Raw genomic sequence first — 25317 nt, forward strand, 5'->3', positions numbered from 1 at the left:
TGACTGCGAAACATAAATGGCGGTGGGACTGACGAACAGAAATGGTGGCTGGTAGGTCAGACTGCTGACAGGGGCTCCTCTCTATATGGCTTATAGTGATGTGACTGACTGAAATGGCGGTGCTCCGACACACTTGCTGGCGTGCTGTGACTGATACTGCTGTGAATTACTGAAATGGCGGCGCTCCGACTTGCTTGCCGGCGCGCTGGTGTGAGCGGTGCGGGGGGGGCGTGTGTAGCGCAGTTTTCTCATTGATCGGTGCTAGGGCTGCAGCAAACGATTATTTTAGTAATCGAGTATTGTTTTTACAATTAATCGAGTAATCTAATAAGAAAAAATTTAATTAATAGATTGTTTTCCTTTATAAAAACTCATCAGACCCCCTGCCATCAGTCCCCAACACCGTTCGTTTTCCCCTGTGCGATCAGCCCAAGTGCATCAGTTCCCCCAGTGCCATCAGCTCCACTATCCCCCAGTGCCATCAGCTCCCCCCGTGCCATCAGCTCCATTCCCCCAGTGCCTTCAACTATCCCCCACCCCAGTGCCTTCAGCTCCACTCCCCCAGTGCCATCAGCCCCTCCATGACATCCATTGCCATGTCCCCCACACCCCCAGTGCCTCCATTCCATCCATTGCCATGTGATGTCCCCCACTGCCATCAGATCAGCCCCTCCATGCCATGTCCCCCACTCATTCCAGTGCCATCTGCCCCTTCATGCCATCCCTTGCCATATCCCCCTTCCCAAGTGCCTCCATGCCATCCATTGCCATGTCCCCCTCCCACAATGCATTTATTGCAATGTCCTCCTCCCCCAGTGCCTCCATGCCATCCATTGACATGTCCCCCTCCCCCCAGTGCCTCCATACTATCCATTGCCATGTCCCCTCCCCCAGTGCCTCCATACCATCCATTGCCATGTCCCCCTCCCCCAGTGCCTCCATGCCATCACAGCAGTGAAACAGTGCCCTGAACAGTGGCCTTCACACAGTCCCTTATTGTTTCATGGGACAATGAGCTCCTCTTGCTTGCTGTCGGCCCAGCTATGTGAATGGGAGCGCACCCTATCTCTGTACACTCCCATGCTGTGCGCTCCAGGGTACAGGAGTGATGCTTCTGTTTACTTGAGAGCAGGACATCACAGTGTTACGGGGATGCTGTGCTCTGGAGGGTACAGGCAGTGAAAGGGTTGCCAGCAATAAAATAACCTGCGCTTAGTCCAGCAGCAGGCAATACCCACCCTCCCTCCACAGGGAGCTCCTCTTGGCTGCTATCTGTGAATGGGAGCGCACAGCACCTCTTTACACACTGATGCTGTGCGCTTCAGGACACCAGTACTGAAAGGGTGTCCAGCAGTAAGATAACCTGCACTTCACCCAGTGGCAGACAATCTTACTGCTGGTGTCCTGGAGCGCACGGCATCAGTGTGTACAGAGATGCCGTGCGCTCCCATTCACAGATAGCAGGCAAAAGGATCGCGCACTGGTGTGGGAGCGCGTGGAGCGCTGTGTGCTGATAGGTCCCTGTGCCTAGTGTAAAAATCGGCACACACGCACAGACACATCGCAGGCACAGAGGGATTTTATTATATAGAATTACTGTTTGAAGATATATCGCAGTGTTCTACACGTGGTATAGCCTTGAGAAAACTCTCCAGATGCTATATAAAGACAATGGTATGTTTGAACCAATATTTCATGTGTTGCATCTAAATTCTTTAAATATTCCATTTTCTATCTTGTCCACAGAATTTTTTCCAGGAGATAGCAAACTAATTGGGGATGTCTTGGTTCTTGGTGGTGCTACTCTGTATGGAATTTCTAGCGTGTGCCAAGAGTATATTGTTCGAAATCTCAGCCGAATTGAATTACTAGGCATGATTGGACTTTTTGGATCTTTCTTCAGTGGAATACAGCTGTAAGTATGTGACGTGCCAGGATTCCTCTACTGATTGTTTGGAAAACATACAGTGGGATGCGAAAGTTTGGGCAACCTTGTTAATCGTCATGATTTTCCTGTATTAATCGTTGGTTGTTACGATAAAAAATGTCAGTTAAAAATATCATATAGGAGACACACACAGTGATATTTGAGAAGTGAAATGAAGTTAATTGGATTTACAAAAAGTGTGCTATAATTGTTTAAACAAAATTAGGCAGGTGCATAAATTTGGGCACCACAAAAAAGAAATGAAATCAATATTTAGTAGATCCTCCTTTTGCAGAAATTACAGCCTCTAAACGCTTCCTGTAGGTTCCAATGAGAGTCTGGATTCTGGTTGAAGGTATTTTAGACCATTCCTCTTTACAAAACATCTTTAGTTCATTCAGGTTTGATGGCTTCCGAGCATGGACAGCTCTCTTTAAGTCACACCACAGATTTTCAATTATATTCAGGTCTGGGGACTGAGATGGCCATTCCAGAACGTTGTACTTGTTCCTCTGCATAAATGCCTTAGTGGATTTTGAGCAGTGTTTAGGGTCGTTGTCTTGTTGAAAGATCCAGCCCTGGCGCAGCTTCAGCTTTGTCACTGATTCCTGGACATTGGTCTCCAGAATCTGCTGAAACTGAGTGGAATCCATGCGTCCCTCAACTTTGACAAGATTCCCAGTCCCTGCACTGGCCACACAGCCCCACAGCATGATGGAACCACCACCATATTTTACTGTAGGTAGCAGGTGTTTTTCTTGGAATGCTGTGTTCTTTTTCCTCCATGCATAACGCCCCATGTTAGGGCCAAATAACTAAATTTTTGCTTCATCAGTCTACAGTACCTTATTCCAAAATGAAGCTGGCTTGTCCAAATGTGCTTTAGCCCACCTCAAGTGACACTTTTTGTGCTGTGGGCGGAGAAAAGGCTTTCTCTGCATCACTCTCGCATACAGCATCTCCTTGTGTAAAGTGCGCCGAATGGTTGAACGATGCACAGTGACTCCATCTGCAGCAAGATGATGTTGTAGGTCTTTGGTGCTGGTCTGTGGGTTGACTCTGACTGTTCTCACCATTCGTCGCTTCTGTCTATCCGAGATTTTTCTTGGTCTGCCACTTCGAGCCTTAACTTGAACTGAGCCTGCGGTCTTCCATTTCCTCAATATGTTCCTAACTGTGGAAACAGACAGCTGAAATCTCTGAGACAGCTTTCTGTATCCTTCCCCTAAACCATGATGGCGAACAATCTTTGTCTTTAGGTCATTTGAGAGTTGTTTTGAGACCCCCATGTTGCTACTCTTCAGAGAAAATTAAGAGGAGGGAAACTTACAATTGACCCCCTTAAATACTCTCTCATAATTGGATTCACCTGTGTATGTAGGTCAGGGGTCACTGAGCTTACCAAGCCAATTTGAGTTCCAATAATTAGTTCTAAAGGTTTTGGAATCAATAAAATGACAACAGTGCTCACATTTATGCACCTGCCTAATTTTGTTTAAACAATTATAGAACACTTTCTGTAAATCCAATAAACTTCATTTCACTTCTCAAATATCACTGTGTGTGTCTCCTATATGATATTTTTAACTGACATTTTTTATCGTAACAACCAACGATTTATGCAGGAAAATCATGACGATTAACAAGGTTGCCCAAACTTTCGCATCCCACTGTATATGGAAGTATGAATAAGGGTCCTATTACACGGCCAGTGCTGGGCTGTTACAAGCCCTGAGATTACTACCCTCATATACTTCACATTATGCTGGCAGCATATGCTCCGTTTAAACAAGGAGATGTTCTCCCGCACAGAGAGCATTTTTATACCCACATGAAAGATCAAATCAGGTGGCACCTAATAATGTATATGAAAACAGCTTTTCTAAACTAGACAATCTATCAAGATCCACTGGCTCATCTCTCCAGGTGCCTAATGTTCTTCTCCTGGCCACTGCTGTGTTTCTGCATTGCGCCACTCTGGTCATGTTTTATATACATGCGCCAGCTCCTGCTCTCTTAAAGTGCTTACTGATTGCCCCAGACTTTGTCCCAAGCCCAAGTGCTCCAGGCTTCCTAAGGACTTTTTCACCATCACGCTGTGTCTGAGGAAGGTCCTTTTCTTTCTTGTGTCTGCAAAGATGTTTGTTCCTGCTTCATTTGGTATTTGTCCGGCATGTGTTCTTGACCGCTTTGTTCTGTGTCCTGCCTGCCATGACCTCTGCTGACCTCCACTTACAACCAAACTCTTCCAGCCTTGACCCCTGCTCCATTTGTGATTCCTTCCTTCTCCCATGGCACTGAGTATTAGAAACACCTTCCTGTCTATATTTCAGATTCCTCCAGGGTTAAATCCCTGGGATTTACTGTGGGAAAGTCCATAACTCATGGGGGTTCAAACGGTTGTCCAGTGTAGAAAATAGGAACCCTTATGGTTGTAACGTGTGCCCCATAAAAAGAAGAAACACACTCACTTGTCTGCAATCTTGCAGTGGCTGCGCCGCTTCCCTGTTCCCGGCTGTCTCTGGTCCCTATCATTTAAGCAGATGTGACCACTGAGGGCTGTGATTGGCTACAGCAGTCATGGGACTAAGCTACAGTACTTCCTGGTCCAGTGGGCAGAGGAAGTGGCAGAGAACGGGGCAGCAGTACATACATGGTGCCACTGGTTCAGTCTATGACTCCATTTATACAACTCCTTAAAACATAGTATTGTTTAACCCCTCAAAACAAATGATGCAATGTTTGAGTCCGCTCACAGTCAACAACATTTGATTGTTTGATATTCAAGAGCAAACTTTGAGCAAACTCGAGAAATTCTGAATATGTCACCTTTCTGGTATTTAGCTCAAACTTGATTACTTATCTTTGTATAGCTAAGCCTTTCAAACAGATTCTGACAGAAGCTTAGGGCTCTTTCACACTTGCGTTGTCCGGATCCGGCATGTACTCCACTTGCCGGAATTACACTCCGGATCCGGAAAAATGCAAGTGTACTGAAAGCATTTGAAGACGGAACCGTCTTCAAAATGCTTTCAGTGTTACTATGGCACCCAGGACGCTATTAAAGTCCTGGTTGCCATAGTAGGAGCGGGGAGCGGGGGAGCGGTATACTTACAGTCCGTGCGGCTCCCGGGGCGCTCCAGAGTGACGTCAGAGCGCCCCATGCGCATGGATGACGTGTCCAATGCGATCACATGATCCATGCGCTTGGGGCGCCCTGACGTCACTCTGGAGCGCCCCAGGAGCCGCACGGACGGTAAGTATGCTGCTCCCCGCTACACTTTATCATGGCTGCCAGGACTTTAGCGTCTTGGCAGCCATGGTAACCATTCAGAAAAAGCTAAATGTCGGCTCCGGCAATGCGCCAAAACGACGTTTAGCTTAAGGCCGGATCCGGATCAATGCCTTTCAATCGGCATTAATTCCGGATCCGGCATTGCGGCAAGTGTTCCGGATTTTTGGCCGGAGCAAAAAGCGCAGCATGCTGCGGTATTTTCTCCGGCCAAAAAACGTTCCGTTCCGGAACTGAAGACATCCTGATGCATCCTAAACGGATTTCACTCCATTCAGAATGCATGGGGATAATCCTGATCAGGATTCTTCCGGCATAGAGCCCCGACGACGGAACTCTATGCCGGAAGACAAGAACGCAGGTGTGAAAGAGCCTAACAGGATTTTAGAATACAAATCCTCAACTATATCAGTCAGTTAAACTGTTCAGCACTGGACAAGGGGCCTCAGTCACAACTACTCTATAGGGATGCAACAAGGATGCAGAATTCATGTATAGGTGTACAGAGCACATAAGTGCTGCTGAGGAACGCTGGTGTCCTAGGTTCAAATCTGACCAAGGGCAACATCTGCTTGGAGTTTGTATGTTCTCCCTGTGTTTGTGTGGGTTTCCTCCGGGTACTCTGGTTTCCTCTCACACTACAAAGACATACTGATAGGGAACTTAGATTGTGAGCCCCATTGGGGACAGCGAGTGACGGTAATGTCTGTAAAGCACTACGGATTATGCTGACGCGATATATAATAAGTAATAGGTAATAAGTGAATACACAGGTATTTTAAATATTCACTTGACATTTCCAATATTAGAAAATAATTGTGAGCTGAATATTTGCCATTTCAAGTCCGAGTATCTGAGCCTCTTTAAGATCTATCATTAATGGATATACAAATCAAAGCATATCTTTCTCCAGAACAAAACAATTTGCAAGTTTGTCTCAAGGGTCCAGCATCTTGATGCGTCAAGGCACCATTAGTGTGTTCGGATAATTACTGTATCCAATTAAAGCGGTTGGTCCATCCCACACATTGGTGGCATATCACTAGGATATTCCATCAATGTTAGATAGGTGTGGGGTCCCACCTTGGGGACCTGTACATATCTCTAGAATGGGGCCCCCAAAAGTGAAGGAGTGTGCAGCGTGCTCTCCATTCACTTCTGTGGGGGTTCCACAAAGAACTGAGCCACTGAGCATTCTATGCCATCAATGTGTTAGATGGGCCAGCCCCTTTAAATTCTGTTGCATAGGGTGGACAAATATTCAATATCTTTTTTTAAATAATCTTTAGTTTTATTTAATACATACATCCAATTGTAGATATGAAAACTTATACAGATGAATTATATCCCTGACACTCCTCTCCCCCACGTGCAAATACAAAATCGCTCCAGATATGATGGTAGAGAGGTGGGGAGAAAACACAAAGAAAAAAAAGGTCTAAAACTATTGATCCCCGATCTTATAAAATCATCCAGTTGATTTGCAGTAGTAAAAAGGATTCTAATTCCTAATATACTTAGGAATCTTTCTCCTCAAGTTATCAGTATTACATTTTCGTCCGCAAAACTTGTTCCAGTTCCTGTAGGATGGAAATCCCAGAAAAAAATCAAAACATCAGTTGGTATTCTGTCTTAGATATATTGCATTGTAATCTTTATTTTACTCTTTTCTTTATAATGCAACCTATTCCACAGATTTATTACTACTTTACCTGTAGCCCATTTTTAATTCATCCATACATTTTATAATATTCAATTTTAAATACTGAAAAACATAATTTTATCATGAAAATGCATGAACACTCTCCCTGATACTAAGTTCCTAGGAGTAGTGTGAGAATCTTTCAATCAAACCTCTGGCTTGTAGATATGTTCTTATACAATATTTCTAGGATTGTATTATTTCAGGGGACCTTGGCAGGAGCAGAGAAATAGAAGTGGGAAGTTGTTTTTAAAGGGAACCTGCTGCATTGAACAAGGCATCTGATCTGCAGGCAGTAGGTTATAGTGCAGGAGGAGCTGGACAGATTGATGTAAACTCCACACTTTCTATGCTAAGAAGACCAGTGGGTGGTCTTATTAGGGATTGACAGGGATTCTGTATGTACGCTCATGCAGTTGAGGTTGTCAATCACTAAATAGCAATGCTCACGTGAATCATATCCTAAACACAGAAAGAGCAAAGATTTCAATGAATGAAATTAAAATTTTACAGATTTTTTTTTACCCCACAAAGGGTGTCAGAACATCACCAATCAGATACTGATGACCTAACCTTTGGATAGGTCATCAATATCAGTAGCCTGGAAAACTCCTTTAAATTCTAACAATGTAAAGTCCTTTCAGAAGTAAATAAGTTGTGATTGTTTACACTTTGGAAACTTAGAAAACCTGTTAAAAAAGATAGGTTTCTCCCTAGAGGTCTTCAGTGCAATAAAGTAAAACATATATGTATTAATTTTTTTAATAATTGCTGAATCTCCCAATTATGCACTATAAAAGAAAATGCATTCTTAGCATTAGAGTCAGCTCTCCTTGGCCTCACAATGTCTCAAGAGGCAAGTAGAACATTTGTAGGAAGAAGACTTCCAAGATAAAACATACAGTAGGTCGATATGAAGTCTGGCTTGGAAGCAATTGCTGCATTTGCACATTCTAAATTCAGTACTGCATACACAGGAAATTGTGGGCACAAACTTTTACCACAGATTTAATACTGATGACCTATCCTCATGATAATGCCAAGAATTCAATGACGTCAGGATCTCCCTCAATAGTATATTTATTAAATCAATCCAACATATACAGAGAAATGTGATCTTTCATCTACAACTTGGCTTTTCTCAAGCATGTAGTCAAAACTGTAGTGTTTTTCTGTAAATGTTGGATTGGTTTATTAAAGATAACATTCAGGAAAATACTGACGCCATACAATTCTTGAAGTTTACTGATCTCTGTGCTTGATGTGGATCCATCAGCAAGATGTCCTGGTGCATTCCTGATGGGAGATGATGAGGGTCATTGATGTTGTTCTCAACTCTATATGTTAACTACCTTCAGGATATGTCACCAGTATCTGATCAGTGGGGGGCCGACTCCTGGCACTCACGCCGATCAGCTGTTTGAAGAGATGGAGTGCCACGGATTCTTCCTAGGCTGGTGACATCATGTTCATTGGTTACATAGTGTAGGCGCAGCTCAGTCACATTCATGTGAATGGGGTGAGCTGCAATACCAAGCACAGATGCTATTCAATGAATGGTGCTGTGCTTGGTAAGCTGTGAACAGGCCGTGGTACTCACCAAAGTATCGAAGCCTCTTCAAACAGCTGATTGTTGGGGGTTCCAGGCATCAGACCTCCACCGATCAAATACTGATAACCTATCCTGAGGATGTGGGGGATTCAGTCAGCACAACCCTGTATGCAGGTGCACATCGCTATGGCAAAATACATATACAAACGCAAAATACAAATGCAATAGCACTCTGCAACCGGCACTCTGCCCTGCCTCTATGCTGGATGTTGAATGAGGCATTGGTTTACATTTTGGCCAAAGCGTAATAAGGCACTCACCACGTCAAGGTCGCCTCTATGAGTGGTCCCTAACACTAGTACCTACCTGTTATGGGCCATGATAGCCACACAAAGTCCAGGGAGCGCAGGTACAGCATGCATGCCAGGCACACTCTGCTTTTGGAGGATGGTTCATCAGTACTAACCCATACAGTACCAGCGCCGTACATGTATGGTGCTGGCTACTGTATTTAAAATACCAGCGCGTAGTACTACAGTGCGCTGATCTGGTGGGAGCAGGAGCTGCGCCCACCCTGTCCGTTGCAGGGGTCCGGCAGTGACTGATAGCCAGACCCCTGGTGTATGCGCCGGCATCGGTGAAAACACTGATGCCGGCGCATTAACTCTAGATGTGCCGCGGTCAGCGCTGACTGCAGCACGTGCGATGTATAGGGAGGGAGAGAGCTGCCATCGGGTCCCCGCGCTGCTGTGATGGGGACCCGATTGCTTGGACGGCAGCCTGATGTAACCTCATCCTGCAAAAAATGAGGCCCTACATAAGACAATTACAAAAAATAAAAACCAATGGCACCCTTAAACCAATCCATCAAAATCTGCTTCAAATGCTATATGGCGCTCATTCCCTTCTGAATCCTGCGAGGTGGCCCCCCCAGCACTTTACCACCACATATGGGGTTTTGCCGTATTTAAGAGAAAATGGGTAACAAATTATGGGGTGCTTTTTCTCCTGTTACCCCTTGTGAAAATGAAAAATTTGAGGCTAAAGCAACATTTTATTGGAAGAAATGAAACTTTTCATTTTTACAGCCAAGTGTTTCCCAATTCCGTAAAATGCTTAGGGGGTCAAAGTGCTCAGTACCTTATATACACTGCTCAAAAAAATAAAGGGAACACAAAATTAACACATCCTAGATCTGAGTTAATTAAATATTCTTCTGAAATACTTTGTTCTTTACATAGTTGAATATGCTGACAACAAAATCACACAAAAATAAAAAAAATGGAAATCAAATTTTTTAACCCATGGAGGTCTGGATTTGGAGTCACACTCAAAATTAAAGTGGAAAAACACACTACAGGCTGATCCAACTTTGATGTAATGTCCTTAAAACAAGTCAAAATGAGGCTCAGTAGTGTGTGTGGGTCACGGAGGAGACCGAGGATGTCAATCATCTTTACAAGAGTGTGCCAAACGGTGAGAGGAAGGAGCCTCTAGGTGCTGCAGGAACACCCCACTAGCACCTAGAGGCTCATTTGCATATTATAAAAGTCATTATTTAGCGTGCACGGCGGCAGGCAGGGAGATATAAGTCATACAGTTATGTTCTGCTGACATTAACACATCGCTAATGTCAGCCAGCTACATAACGATTTTTCTGATGACAGAAACCCTTTAAGATCAGGCACCTTTTTAAGGAGCGCCTATCAGTAGGTTGAAACTTTAAATATACATGCATAAATTTCACCCACAGTGTGAATAGCTACATTGCTGTATTAGAAAACTATGTATGAACTGTAATACACCCCTGATCCTGAGGACCACGTATCCTTGTCTACAAGGGCTGCAAGTAGGCATGATATACTTCATGATATGTCTAATGGAAATCCAGCCCTTTCTTCAGGAATGTATCAGATCAGCATTTTATTCTTTTTAACAACATTCTTTGAAATTATTTACTGGTTATATTTAGCTAATTGGCAACATCAGATGTTGTCTTTTTTAAGGGGATCAACAAAAGATATGAGTCAGAGTGGAATTCACTTAACGTGACATCCAGGAACATCTTTAACCACCATGAGATATTTAGCACTTTTTTTCATAAGAAGAAGCGCCTGCGGTCATGTGATCCTCCATCTTCATCTTTCCTGTCTCCAGATTTGAAAAATAGCTGATTTTATTATGAGAAATTCACTAGAATTGAATTGCCAAAAATTCTGAATTGACAAATTTTTGGGGAAATCTTGGTTCAAATTCAATTTGTTTAGAATCAATTCGCTCATCGCTAGTAAGTAGTAATGATGTACTGTACTGTCTGCCTAGCATTCTGATAGGGGGCACTGTTTGGCTTGCACAGATATGGTGGGGCACTCTGTGGCTGGTGCAGTTATGGTGGGGCACTGTGTGGCTGTCAGTAAAGGGGGTACTGTCTGTCTAGCACTCTTATAGGGGGCACTGTTTGGCTTGCACAGTTATGGTGGGGCACTGTGTGGTTGTCAGTAAACAGGGTACTATCTGCCTAGCACTCTTATAGGGGGCACTGTTTGGCATGCACAGTTATGGTGGGGCACTGTGTGGCTGGTGCAGTTATGGTGGGGCACTGCGCGGCTGTCAATAAAGGGGGTACTGTCTGCCTAGCACTCTTATAGGGGCACTGTTTGGCTTGCACAGTTATGGTGGGGTACTGTGTGGCTGGTGCAGTTATGGTGGGGCACTGTGTGGCTGTCAGTAAAAAGGGTACTATCTGCCTAGCACTCTTATAGGCGGTTACTGTTTGGCATGCACAGTTATGGTGGGGCACTGTGTGGCTGGTGCAGTTATGGTGGGGCACTGTGTGGCTGTCAGTAAAAGGGGTACTGTCTGCCTTGCACTCTTATAGGGGGTTACTGTTTGGCATGCACAGTTATGGTGGGGCACTGTGTGGCTGGTGCAGTTACGGTGGGGCACTGTGTGGCTGTCAGTAAAAGGGGTACTATCTGCCTAGCACTCTTATAGGGGGCACTGTCTGCCTAGCACTCTTATAGGGGGCACTGTTTGGCATGCACAGTTATGGTGGGGCACTGTGTGGCTGGCGCAGTTATGGTGGGGCACTGTGTGGCTGTCAGTAAAGGGGGCACTGTCTGCCTAGTACTCTTATAGGGGGCACTGTTTGGCATGCACAGTTATGGTGGGGCACTGTGTGGCTGGTGCAGTTATGGTGGGGCACTGAGTGGCTGTCAGTAAAAGGGGTACTGTTTGCCTAGCACTCTTATAGGGGGCACTGTTTGGCTTGCACAGTTATGGTGGGGCACTGTGTGGCTGGCGCAGTTATGGTGGGGCACTGTGCGGCTGTCAGTAAAAGGGGTACTGTCTGCCTAGCACTCTTATAGGGGGCACTGTTTGGCTTGCACAGTTATGGTGGGGCACTGTGTGGCTGGCGCAGTTATGGTGGGGCACTGTGCGGCTGTCAGTAAAGGAGGTACTGTCTGCCTAGCACTCTTATAGGGGGCACTGTTTGGCTTGCACAGTTATGGTGGGGCACTGTGTGGCTGGTGCAGTTATAGTATGTGGGTGGTAAAGTTATAGGGTACACTATGAACTTGGCACTGTTAAAAAGGCTCTGTAGCTGGCACTGCTAATGTTTCAGATGGGCATTTTAATTTATAGTAGTGCAATATATCATAACCCTTGGGCTAATAATAGTGGTCCATCTCTGACGGAAACCATTTTCTGAGGTTTGCTTTTGCTTGGCACATGGGTAAGGCTCTGTTCACGTTAGTGTCATAGCTTCTGTTCATCAGAAAGAAATAACATCTGTACCAGATCCATGAATGTGCTATTCTTGCCATTAAGAATATTGAAACCGGTAGTGTGAACAGAGCGTTATTAATATAGAACAGCAATATATCATGAGATCATTGGTACAGTTTATATCACATCCACCTTGTGACAGGCCATTTCCTGTGGGAAATGTAATCTTGAATTTTCCATCTATAATTGATTACTTATGTTCAGTATAGTGTACCTGGGATCACAGCTATTACAGTGACTTGCACGGAGTTAACAGTTTAATTGTAGGTATGTCCTAGAGCAGGGTTTCTTAACTCCGGTCCTCGGGACCCACCTACTGGTCAGGATTTGAGAATATCCCACAGAATGAATACCTGTGGTAAGTCCTGATACATGGACGCTAATTATATCACCTGCTCAATACTAAGGAAATCCTGAAAACATGAATGGTAGGTGGGTCCCAAGGACCGGAGTTGAGAAACCCTGTCCTAGATGAATTCTGTATCATAGTGGACGGTGTATTTGAGAGCTAATCTGATTATTGTAGCAGTGTCATGTTCAGCACCGGAGAGCTGTATGATTAGACTGTCAGAGTGACAGCACAATAGCAGCAGGTATTTTTCTGACATCAATTGTGGCTTTGATGAATAGATTTTGCTCTCAAGTAATATTTCATTCATTTACGTCTGTCACGTACTAGCATTAGCGCACAATTACGGAGCATTTGCAGACGATATGAATAATAAATTAACATGACTCCATGAAAACACATCATTTCATATCTTCACTGTAATTTGTGTGGGATTAAGGCTTCATGACCAGCACTGTCATGAGTATATAATATAGGGAGTATATATTATAGGGAGTATATAATTCCCACTGCTATGTAGAAGGAGAAAGCAAACAACGGTATAACAAACTACATCGAAAGCAAGACAATTTAGGTGAAGTACGTAATGTAGGCTCCATGGATTGGGGAGTGTTAATGGTTCACGACTAAGACGCTAATGGCATTAGCTCTAGCACGTACTGTATACAATATGGGAAGACTGTAGATAATGTTAGCATTACATAGGATTCATACCTACAGCCATATTACAACCATTCTCATCGTGCAGCCATAAGGCAGAGGCCATACAAGTGCCATATACTATACTATATACCAGGCATGCTCAACCCGCGGCCCTCCAGCTGTTGTAAAACTACAACTCCCACAATGCCCTGCTGTAGACTGATAGCTGTAGGCTGTTCGGGCATGCTGGGAGTTGTAGTTTTGCAACAGCTGGAGGGCCGTAGGTTGAGCATGCCTGCTATATACTATACCTCCGCATGCCTCTAGTTTTATCTGGAGATTTTTTCATATAGAACTGGACAGAAAAATAATCATGGCATGCTACATTAGTCCATTAAGTTTTCTTGTTTGATTACTGTAGACTTAGAATAATATGTGGTGACAGAAGAAGTAACTTATTCTGCACATAATAAAATCTATTTTGTTCTGTTTGTTATTACCTGTCAGTACGCTGACAGTTATTTGTGTCTCAGGGCCCATTTACACCGACCAATACGAAGGGCAATGATCAGGAATGAACCTTTGCTCCCTACTTATGCAATCATCTCTTTTGTATGGAGATGAACAATCGCTACTGCAGGGGTGTTGCAAGGGTCTCAAAAGATCCACAGACCACGCGATCACTATGGGGCCCGTGAGGTTGGGGAGCCCGGCAGGGCTAAATGGCCCCGCCCCCTCACTTTCTAGTCTTACGGCTTAAAAGCCGGTTTACACAGCAGCAGAGGAAGGGAGCATCTTGTGGCGTACTAAGGGGGGGGGGGGGGGGCGGTCCTCCCCGGGTGCAGGCTCTCGGGGGGGGGGGGCAGAAGCAATGAGCGCTCCCATCAATACAGATGGAAGAGCTCATAGCTGTAGCACTGGGAGCTGATGTCATGTCACTGTCACACCGGTGACAAGTTTTAGAAGGTCTGAAAGATTATCTGCACATTAGTGATCTGACAGCCTCTTTTGGTCTGTGTGTTGCTTGTATGTCCACAACTCCTGTTCAGGTGTGGATCATGTGACCTTTACCTCCTCCTATTTAGTCTGACTTTACCCATCACTCCTTGCTCTGGATAGCTTCATTTAGAAGAGCTGGAGTGTGGTTCTAGTTGAAGTCCTGTTCATCCATCATCCATCATCCATCAGCCTCAGAAGTTAAGTGTTCCGCTTGTTTTATTTTGTATCCCCCCCACCTTTGTTGTTTACTAGGCCTCAGCGAGACGCTGGTTCCTTCACCAGGGAAGGAGCGGGTTTTCTCTGCCCTGTCATTACCATTAGGGCATCTGAGGGCCACCAGTGTTTTCTAGGTTCCTGTGTATGGGCATCTCTACCATCGAGAGGTGCCCATACGGATAGGAGTTAGGGCCAGGAGCAGGGTTTTATAGGTGGTGACCCTTTTCCTTCCCTAGCGGTGAGGCCTAGTGTCTTTTCCCTTCCTTCTGGTTGTCTTTTGGTGTTCTCCCCTATTACATCAGTGACAGTCACCGCTCAGCTCCCAGCGCTCCTCCCCTCCTTCGGGCCGGCAGTGCTCTGAATGGTGAAGCAGGAAGACTTCTCCCCACTCCACCATTTAGCCTGCAGGCACAGATTGCGCTGCCAGCCTGTGTGAGCGGAGCCTGCAGCCCGGAAATCTGAATAAGCTCTGCCCCCACATAGTGCTGCAGAGCGATCTGTGCCTGCAGGGAAGAGAGGTATGTGAGCTTCAGGAATGGGACAAGGTGAGTAGTTACTGTGGTTTTTTTTTTCTTAGTTTTTTTTTTTTTAATACAGAGGGCTTTATTACTATGAGGGGTCACAGAAGACTTTATTACTATGGAGGGGGCACAGAAGACTTTATTACTATGGAGGGGGCACAGAGGGCATTACTACTATGGAGGAGGCACTGAGGGCATTACTAATGTGAAGGGGGCACAATAGGCATTTCTAGTATGGATGGGGCACAGAGCCAGAGGGCATTACTACAATGAAGGGGCACAGAGGGCATTACTACTGTGAAGGGGGCACAATGGGGATTTCTACTATGGAGGGGGCACAATGAGCATTATTATTGTGAAGAGGCACAGTGGGCATTATTACTATAAAGGGGGCACAATTGGGATGATTTCTATGAAGGGGAAACAATGGGGATTATTACTATGAAGGGGGCACAATGGGGATTATTACTATGAAGGAGGCACAATGGGGAGTATTACTATGAAGGGGGCACAATGGGGAGTATTACTATGAAGGGGGCACAATGGGGATTATTACTGTGAAGGGGCACAAGGAGGGCATAGCTACTGTGAGGGGGGCACAATGTGGGCATAACTACTATGAGAGGGCACAATGTGGGCATAACTACTGTGAGAGGGCACACATCTGTACAATACTACTGTAAAGGTTGTACAATGAGGGCAATACTACTGTGAGGGGGTACAATTTTTTTTAAGTATTGGGAGGGTGCCAGATAAAGGGGAGCATCATCCTATCTGAACTCTGGCACGGCAGGCGCGTGCTTCCTGGTTGCCAGCGCCGCTGCAGGGATGTGAAGCAGGTGCCAAGAGAAGTTTCTATATTGCCCATTGCCCTCCCAGTGTCTGCCTCTGTGACCACCATGTTGACGAACTCGGTGAGTAGCAATGGCTGGAGGTCTACTGCAGCAATCTTGATCACATTGTGTGTGAGTGACTGACGCTTAGTGTAATAATCGCTCAGTCATTCACACACACTGTGCTGCAACGCCTTAGGGGAGGGAGCTGTGAACCATGGCCTCTGTCTGTTGTATATGTGTGTGTGTGTGTGTATATATATATATATATATATATATATATATACACAGTACAGACCAAAAGTTTGGACACACCTTCTCATTCAAAGAGTTTTCTTTATTTTCATGACTATGAAGGCATCAAAACTATGAATTACCACATGTGGAATTATATACATAACAAACAAGTGTGAAACTTGTCATAGGGGACTACCTCTTGAAGCTCATCAAGAGAATGCCAAGAGTGTGCAAAGCAGTAATCAAAGCAAAAGGTGGCTACTTTGAAGAACCTAGAATATGACATATTTTCAGTTGTTTCACACTTGTTTGTTATGTATATAATTCCACATGTGGTAATTCATAGTTTTGATGCCTTCAGTGTGAATCTACAATTTTCATAGTCATGAAAATAAAGAAAACTCTTTGAATGAGAAGGTGTGTCCAAACTTTTGGTCTGTACTGTATATACAGTGGGATGTGAAAGTTTGGGCAACCTTGTTAATCGTCATGATTTTCCTGTATAAATCGTTGGTTGTTACGATAAAAAATGTCAGTTAAATCTATCATATAGGAGACACACACAGTGATATTTGAGAAGTGAAATGAAGTTTATTGGATTTACAGAAAGTGTGCTATAATTGTTTAAACAAAATTAGGCAGGTGCATAAATTTGGGCACTGTTGTCATTTTATTGATTCCAAACCCTTTAGAACTAATTATTGGAACTCAAATTGGCTTGGTAAGCTCAGTGACCCCTGACCTACATACACAGGTGAATCCAATTATGAGAAAGAGTATTTAAGGGGGTCAATTGTAAGTTTCCCTCCTCTTTTAATTTTCTCTGAAGAGTAGCAACATGGGTGTCTCAAAACAACTCTCAAATGACCTGAAGACAAAGATTGTTCACCATCATGGTTTAGGGGAAGGATACAGAAAGCTGTCTCAGAGATTTCAGCTGTCTGTTTCCACAGTTAGGAACATATTGAGGAAATGGAAGATCACAGGCTCAGTTCAGGTTAAGGCTCGAAGTGGCAGACCAAGAAAAATCGCGGATAGACAGAAGCATCGAATGGTGAGAACAGTCAGAGTCAACCCACAGACCAGCACCAAAGACCTACAACATCATCTTGCTGCAGATGGAGTCACTGTGCATCGTTCAACCATTCGGTGCACTTTACACAAGGAGATGCTGTATGCGAGAGTGATGCAGAGGAAGCCTTTTCTCCGCCCACAGCACAAAAAGTGCCGCTTGAGGTGGGCTAAAGCACATTTGGACAAGCCAGCTTCATTTTGGAATAAGGTGCTGTGGACTGATGAAACTAAAATTGAGTTATTTGGCCATAACAAGGGGCGTTATGCATGGAGGAAAAAGAACACAGCATTCCAAGAAAAACACCTGCTACCTACAGTAAAATATGGTGGTGGTTCCATCATGCTGTGGGGCTGTGTGGCCAGTGCAGGGACTGGGAATCTTGTCAAAGTTGAGGGACGCATGGATTCCACTCAGTATCAGCAGATTCTGGAGACCAATGTCCAGGAATTAGTGACAAAGCTGAAGCTGCGCCAGGGCTGGATCTTTCAACAAGACAACGACCCTAAACACTGCTCAAAATCCACTAAGGCATTTATGCAGAGGAACAACTACAACGTTCTGGAATGGCCATCTCAGTCCCCAGACCTGAATATAATTGAAAATCTGTGGTGTGACTTAAAGAGAGCTGTCCATGCTCGGAAGCCATCAAACCTGAATGAACTAAAGATGTTTTGTAAAGAGGAATGGTCCAAAATACCTTTAACCAGAATCCAGACTCTCATTGGAACCTACAGGAAGCGTTTAGAGGCTGTAATTTCTGCAAAAGGAGGATCTACTAAATATTGATTTCATTTCTTTTTTGTGGTGCCCAAATTTATGCACCTGCCTAATTTTGTTTAAACAATTATAGCACACTTTCTGTAAATCTAATAAACTTAATTTTACTTCTCAAATATCACTGTGTGTGTCTCCTATATAATATATTTAACTGACATTTTTTATCGCAACAACTAACGATTTATACAGGAAAATCATGACGATTAACAAGGTTGCCCAAACTTTCGCATCCCACTGTATATACACAGTGTATATATTGTGACACAGTGAGAGGTTTTGTCTGGTAAAACAGGTATTTTCATGTGCTGCTGTGCTGATTTACAGCCAGGTAAGGTCAAATACCGGACTGGATTTTAATTACCGGTCGGGGTTTTGGCAGCACCTGGCTGTCCTTAAATAGGCAGCTGGGCTCAGAAGCCAGGTCTCTGTGTTTGGATCTGGGAGTCTTGTGTCTGGATGAAGGCTTGCTACCTGTTTGGCGTGAAGACAGGCTGGTGCTGCTATGGTCAAGGACTCTTTGAGGCAGAATTGCCACATGGTGTGAATGACCACCAACACCACAAGGTGACTCTTTGTTTGATTATGACTGCTTGTTTTGTCACTTGCCTAAAGTGTGAATAAAACACTGAACTGTTTGATCCAAAGAACTTGTTGCTGCCTCTATACTGCATCCGCTAATCCTGTCTGCCAGAGCGAAACCCCACAATATACTTATATACAGTGTGTATATATATTGTAAGAAGGTGCAAGGGACCATCCTGGATAGAAGGTATGGGTCACCGAGGTTCCTGGCCTCGGTGAAGTAAGAGCCGGTATTTTATGTGTCAGCAGCAGCTATTCCTAATTGACATCTTGAGAGTTAGCATGGCTGTCATAGCTGATCTGGGACGGCTCTTACTGGGAGTAGTCAAAGTGCTGGGTGGGTGACTACTCCCTATTTTCCAGGCCGGGTTTTGCCAGGCATAAAAACCAGCCAGCACTGCCAGGTGTGTGGATTTACCTCCCTCTGACAGTGGAGCTCAGGAGTCTGTGTGCTGTGAACAGAGGGCTGTGCTGGGATTTGAGGTTTGAGCCGGGCTGGAGGACTCAGGCCCCTCTAAAGGTGAACAGGCCGTCTATGGACTTGATGAGGCTGAACTGCTAACAGGGTATAAAAAAACACCAGGAGAAAAGGTGACTTTTATTCCTTATGGACTTTCCTTGTGTGTGAACAAACACCAAGCCACCTATGTTTTGTGATACAGCTTATCTGCATTTTGTTATACATCAATGTGTGAATAAACACCGCTGTTTGATTCATGAACTGTGTACTGTGCCTCTATACTGCATCCGCTAGTCCTAACTACCAGAGCGAATCCCCACAATATATATATATATATACATATATATATATACACACACTCACCTAAAGAATTATTAGGAACACCACACTAATACGGTGTTGGACCCCCTTTTGCCTTCAGAACTGCCTTAATTCTACGTGGCATTGATTCAACAAGGTGCTGATAGCATTCTTTAGAAATGTTGGCCCATATTGATAGGATAGCATCTTGCAGTTGATGGAGATTTGAGGGATGCACATCCAGGGCACGAAGCTCCCGTTCCACCACATCCCAAAGATTCTCTATTGGGTTGAGATCTGGTGACTGTGGGGGCCATTTTAGTACAGTGAACTCATTGTCATGTTCAAGAAACCAATTTGAAATGATTCGAACTTTGTGACATGGTGCATTATCCTGCTGGAAGTAGCCATCAGAGGATGGATACATGTTCTCATTCTGTTTACGCCAAATTCGGACTCTACCATTTGAATGTCTCAACAGAAATCGAGACTCATCAGACCAGGCAACATTTTTCCAGTCTTCAACAGTCCAATTTTGGTGAGCTCGTGCAAATTGTAGCCTCTTTTTCCTATTTGTAGTGGAGATGAGTGGTACCCGGTGGGGTCTTCTGCTGTTGTAGCCCATCCGCCTCAAGGTTGTGCGTGTTGTGGCTTCACAAATGCTTTGCTGCATACCTCGGTTGTAACGAGTGGTTATTTCAGTCAACGTTGCTCTTCTATCAGCTTGAATCAGTCGGCCCATTCTCCTCTTACCTCTAGCATCCACAAGGCATTTTTGCCCACAGGACTGCCGCATACTGGATGTTTTTCCCTTTTCACACCATTCTTTGTAAACCCTAGAAATGGTTGTGCGTGAAAATCCCAGTAACTGAGCAGATTGTGAAATACTCAGACCGGCCCGTCTGGCACCAACAACCATTCCACGCTCAAAATTGCTTAAATCATCTTTCTTTCATATTTTGACATTCAGTTTGGAGTTCAGGAGATTGTCTTGACCAGGAGCACACCCCTAAATGCATTGAAGCAACTGCCATGTGATTGGTTGACTAGATAATTGCATTAATGAGAAATAGAACAGGTGTTCATAATAATTCTTTAGGTGAGTGTATATATACACACACATACACATTTGTCTATGGGGGACATTCTGTGTCTGTAGGAGGGTTGCTGCTATTAGAGCCACACAGAAAACCTCCACCCCGTGCGGATTTATATATAAACTGAACAAAAATATAAACGCAACAATTTCGGTTTTGCTCCCTTTTTGCATGAGCTGAACTTAAAGATCTGAAACATTTTCTACACAAAAGAACCATTACTCTCAAATATTGTTCACAAATCTGTCTAAATCTGTGTTAGTGAGAACTTCTCCTTTGCCGAGATAATCCATCCCACCTCACAGGTGTGGCATATCAAGGTGCTAATTAGACAGCATGACTATTCCACAGGTGTGCCTTAGACTGCCCACAATAAAAGTCCACTCTGAAATGTGCAGCACAATGCCACAGATGTCGCAACGTTTGAGGGAGCGTGCAATTGGCATGCTGACTGCAGAAATGTCTACCAGAGCTGTTGCCCGTGCAATGAATGTTCATTTCTCTACCATAAGCCGTCTCCAAAGGCGTTTCAGAAAATTTGGTACATCCAACCGGCCTCAGAACCGCAGACCACGTGTAACCACACCAGCCCAGGACCTCCACATCCAGCATGTTCCCCTCCATGATCGTCTGAGACCAGCTACCCGGACAGCTGCAGCAACAATTGGTTTGCATAACCAAAGTATTTCTGCACAAACTGTCAGAAACCGTCTCAGGAAAGCTCATCTGCATGCTCGTCGTCCTCATCGGGTTCTGGACCTGACTGCAGTTCGTCATCATAACCGATTTGAGTGGGCAAATGCTCACATGGCATCTGGCACGTTGGAGAGGCGTTCTGTTCACGGATGAGTCCTGGTATTCACTGTTCAGGGCAGATGGTAGACAGCGTGTGTGGCATCGTGTGGGTGAGCGGTTTGCTGACATCAACGTTGTGGATCGAGTGGTCTATGGTGGCGGTGGGGCTGTGGTAAGGGCAGGCGTATGTTATGGACAACGAACACATGTGCATTTTATTGATGGCATTTTTAATGCACAGAGATACAGTGACGAGATCCTGAGGCCCATTGTTGTGCCATTCATCCACGACCATCACCTCATGTTGCAGCATGATAATGCACGGCCCCATATTGCAAGGATCTGTACACAATCCCTGGAAGCTAAAACATCCCAGTTCTTGCATGCCCAGCATACTCACCGGACATGTCGCCCATTGAGCATGTTTGGGATGCTCTGGGTCGGCATATACGACAGCATGTTCCAGTTCCTGCCAATATTCTGCAACTTTGGACAGCTATTGAAGAGGGGTAGACCAACATTCCACAGGCCACAATCAACAACCTGATGAACTCTATGTGACGGAGATGTGTTGCACTGCGTGAGGCAAATGGTGGCCACACCAGATACTGACTGGTTTTCTGACCCCCCACACCCCCCCAGTAAGGCAAAACTGTGCACATTTCAGAGTGGTCTTTTATTGTGGGCAGTCTAAGGCAATATTTGAGAGTAATGGGTCTTTCGTGTATGTAGAAAAATGTTTCAGATCTTTAAGTTCAGCTCATGCAAAATGGGAGCAAAACCGAAAGTGTTGCGTTTATATTTTTGTTCAGTGTATATATAAATACGCATACACTAGTACAATAATTGTACTTTATATTTTGGTGGGGGGCCCAGTTCTGAGATTCGCTATGGGGCCCCTCGATTTCTATGTACGCCCCTGGCCCAAGCCCCAATGAATATGGCCCAGTTCTCTAAGTGGCCCCCTCCCCCACACCACATTTTGGTGTACTTGCCATACAGCAGCACATATCTGTCACATCCAGGGCCTCGCAGGTGACGTCTCCTCTGATGTAGATCTTCTCTGTCATCATCTTCTCCATTTGGTCCATACAACTTATTTCAGCCGCCTCGTCTCTGCAGAATGTGACACACAGATATCTTAGGTTCCATCACATTTCTATCATCATCTCCAAACCTGGAGTCCCCACAGTGTTATCCTGCTGCTCGCTGTGCTCCCCAATACCTCCAAATACGATCCTGAAGAAATAATAGTGCCCCATAGTAATAATGCTCCTCATAGTCCTACCAATAGTAATTCCCTTCTAGAATGCCCTCATTAGTAATACTGCCCCCACCAGTGCCCGCAACAGTGATAATGCTCCCCAAGAGTGCCCCCATTAGTAATACTGCCTCAACAGTGCCCCCAACCGTGATAACGCTCCCCAAGAGTGCCCCCATTAGTAGAAGAGCCCTCCAGTATTAATAATACCCTCACAGAGCCCCCAGTAGAAATAAGGCCCCCTATTGTTCCTCCAGTGGTAATAAAGCTATCTACAGATCCCTCAGTAGTAATAAGGCCCCCAATAGTGCTCTTAGTAGAAATAAGACGGATCTATAAGTCCCTCCTATACAGCCCCCAGTAGTAATAGGAACGCCTAATGTCCCCTGGATTTATAATACCCCATACAGTAAGCCCAGTATTTATACTGGCCCCTACTGTTAAAATACTTTCCCTGAAGTGACCCCAGTATTTGTAATGCCCCCTGCAGTGACCCCTGTAGTTATATACCTCCCTCCACCATACAGTCCTATGTAAATAACATCACACCATCTCTCCTCCCCCCTCCAAAATACAGTCCTATGTAAATAACATCACCCCCTTCCCTTCAGCCCCTCCAATATATAGTCCCATGTAAATAACATTATTTCCTTCCTTCCGCCATAGTCCCATGTAAATAACATCACACCATCTCTCAGAGCCCCCTACAATAAACAGTCACATGTAAATAACATCCCTCTCTATCTACAGACCCCTCCAAAATACAGTCCCATGTAATTAACATCACCTCCTCCCCAGTCTCCTTCAACATACTGTACCAAGTAAATAATATCACCCCCTCCCCAGCCGCCTCCAACATGCAATCCCATGTAAATAACATAGCCCCCTCAATATTCAATCCTATGTAAATAACATCACGTCCTCCCTCAGCCCCCTCCGACATACAGTCCCAAGTAAATAACATCACTCCCTCCCACAGCCGCCTCCAATATACCGTCCCATGTAAATAACAATTCCCTCTCACAGCCGCCTTCAACATACAGTCCCATGTAAATAACATCACCCTGCCCCAGCCCCCTCCAACATTCAGTCCCATGTAAATAACATCACTCCCTCAGCCCCCTACAACATTCAGTCCCATTTAAATATCACTCCCTCCCACAGCCACCATAAACATACAGTCCCATGTAAATAACATCACTCCCTTCAGCCCTAACATACAGTCCCAGTTAAATAACCACAATTTCCAGCATTGCTCTGCCTTTCCCTTCACTTAACTCTCCTCATGTACAGACATCACCACAGCTTCTTCTCCTCTTTACTGTCGTCCTCTCCTGCACAGGTCACATGATGGTGACATCATTGCAGGTCCTTCTCAACCACTGCCTGTTGTGATGTCATCACAGGCCCTTCGGCTCTTCCAGTGCATTCGATGCAGTTGTATCCAGCTGGCAGGCAGGACGTTTGGGGCCTGGGACAAAACGTCAGAGGCCCAGACCCCGAATGTTTTAACCTAGCAACACCGCTGCACTACTGTGATCATTCACACCCATACAAAGTCACTGTTTGTCAGCAGCACATGACATCCCTGTCTACACAGGGCGATGTGCTGCCAACAATTGTACAGGGAGTGCAGAATTATTAGGCAAGTTGTATTTTTGAGGATTAATTTTATTATTGAACAACAACCATGTTCTCAATGAACCCAAAAAACTCATTAATATCAAAGCTGAATATTTTTGGAAGTAGTTTTTAGTTTGTTTTTAGTTTTAGCTATTTTAGGGGGATATCTGTGTGTGCAGGTGACTATTACTGTGCATAATTATTAGGCAACTTAACAAAAAACAAATATATACCCATTTCAATTATTTATTTTTACCAGTGAAACCAATATAACATCTCAACATTCACAAATATACATTTCTGACATTCAAAAACAAATCAGTGACCAATATAGCCACCTTTCTTTGCAAGGACACTCAAAAGCCTGCCATCCATGGATTCTGTCAGTGTTTTGATCTGTTCACCATCAACATTGCGTGCAGCAGCAACCACAGCCTCCCAGACACTGTTCAGAGAGGTGTACTGTTTTCCCTCCTTGTAAATATCACATTTGATGATGGACCACAGGTTCTCAATGGGGTTCAGATCAGGTGAACAAGGAGGCCATGTCATTAGATTTTCTTCTTTTATACCCTTTCTTGCCAGCCACGCTGTGGAGTACTTAAACGCGTGTGATGGAGCATTGTCCTGCATGAAAATCATGTTTTTCTTGAAGGATGCAGACTTCTTCCTGTACCACTGCTTGAAGAAGGTGTCTTCCAGAAACTGGCAGTAGGACTGGGAGTTGAGCTTGACTCCATCCTCAACCCGAAAAGGCCCCACAAGCTCATCTTTGATGATACCAGCCCAAACCAGTACTCCACCTCCACCTTGCTGGCGTTTGAGTCGGACTGGAGCTCTCTGCCCTTTACCAATCCAGCCACGGGCCCATCCATCTGGCCCATCAAGACTCACTCTCATTTCATCAGTCCATAAAACCTTAGAAAAATCAGTCTTGAGATATTTCTTGGCCCAGTCTTGACGTTTCAGCTTGTGTGTCTTGTTCAGTGGTGGTCGTCTTTCAGCCTTTCTTACCTTGGCCATGTCTCTGAGTATTGCACACCTTGTGCTTTTGGGCACTCCAGTGATGTTGTAGCTCTGAAATATGGCCAAACTGGTGGCAAGTGGCATCTTGGCAGCTGCACGCTTGACTTTTCTCAGTTCATGGGCAGTTATTTTGCGCCTTCGTTTTTCCACACGCTTCTTGCGACCCTGTTGACTATTTTGAATGAAAGCTTGATTGTTCGATGATCACGCTTCAGAAGCTTTGCAATTTTAAGAGTGCTGCATCCCTCTGCAAGATATCTCA

The 25317-nt window shown here is 44.7% G+C and overlaps 1 protein-coding gene across 1 annotated transcript in view; it reads left to right on the plus strand.

The window, feature by feature from the left end:
• Nucleotides 1-25317, plus strand: part of SLC35F1 (solute carrier family 35 member F1) — a 446044-nt gene that overhangs the window by 386789 nt on the left and 33938 nt on the right. Inside the window, exon 5 of the mRNA XM_040428920.1 lies at nucleotides 1747-1915. Coding sequence (XP_040284854.1) covers nucleotides 1747-1915 — 169 coding nt within the window. The remainder of the gene's footprint in view (nucleotides 1-1746; nucleotides 1916-25317) is intronic.

The sequence above is a fragment of the Bufo bufo genome, chromosome 4, assembly GCF_905171765.1.
Source record: "Bufo bufo chromosome 4, aBufBuf1.1, whole genome shotgun sequence".
Taxonomy (NCBI): Eukaryota; Metazoa; Chordata; class Amphibia; order Anura; family Bufonidae; genus Bufo; species Bufo bufo.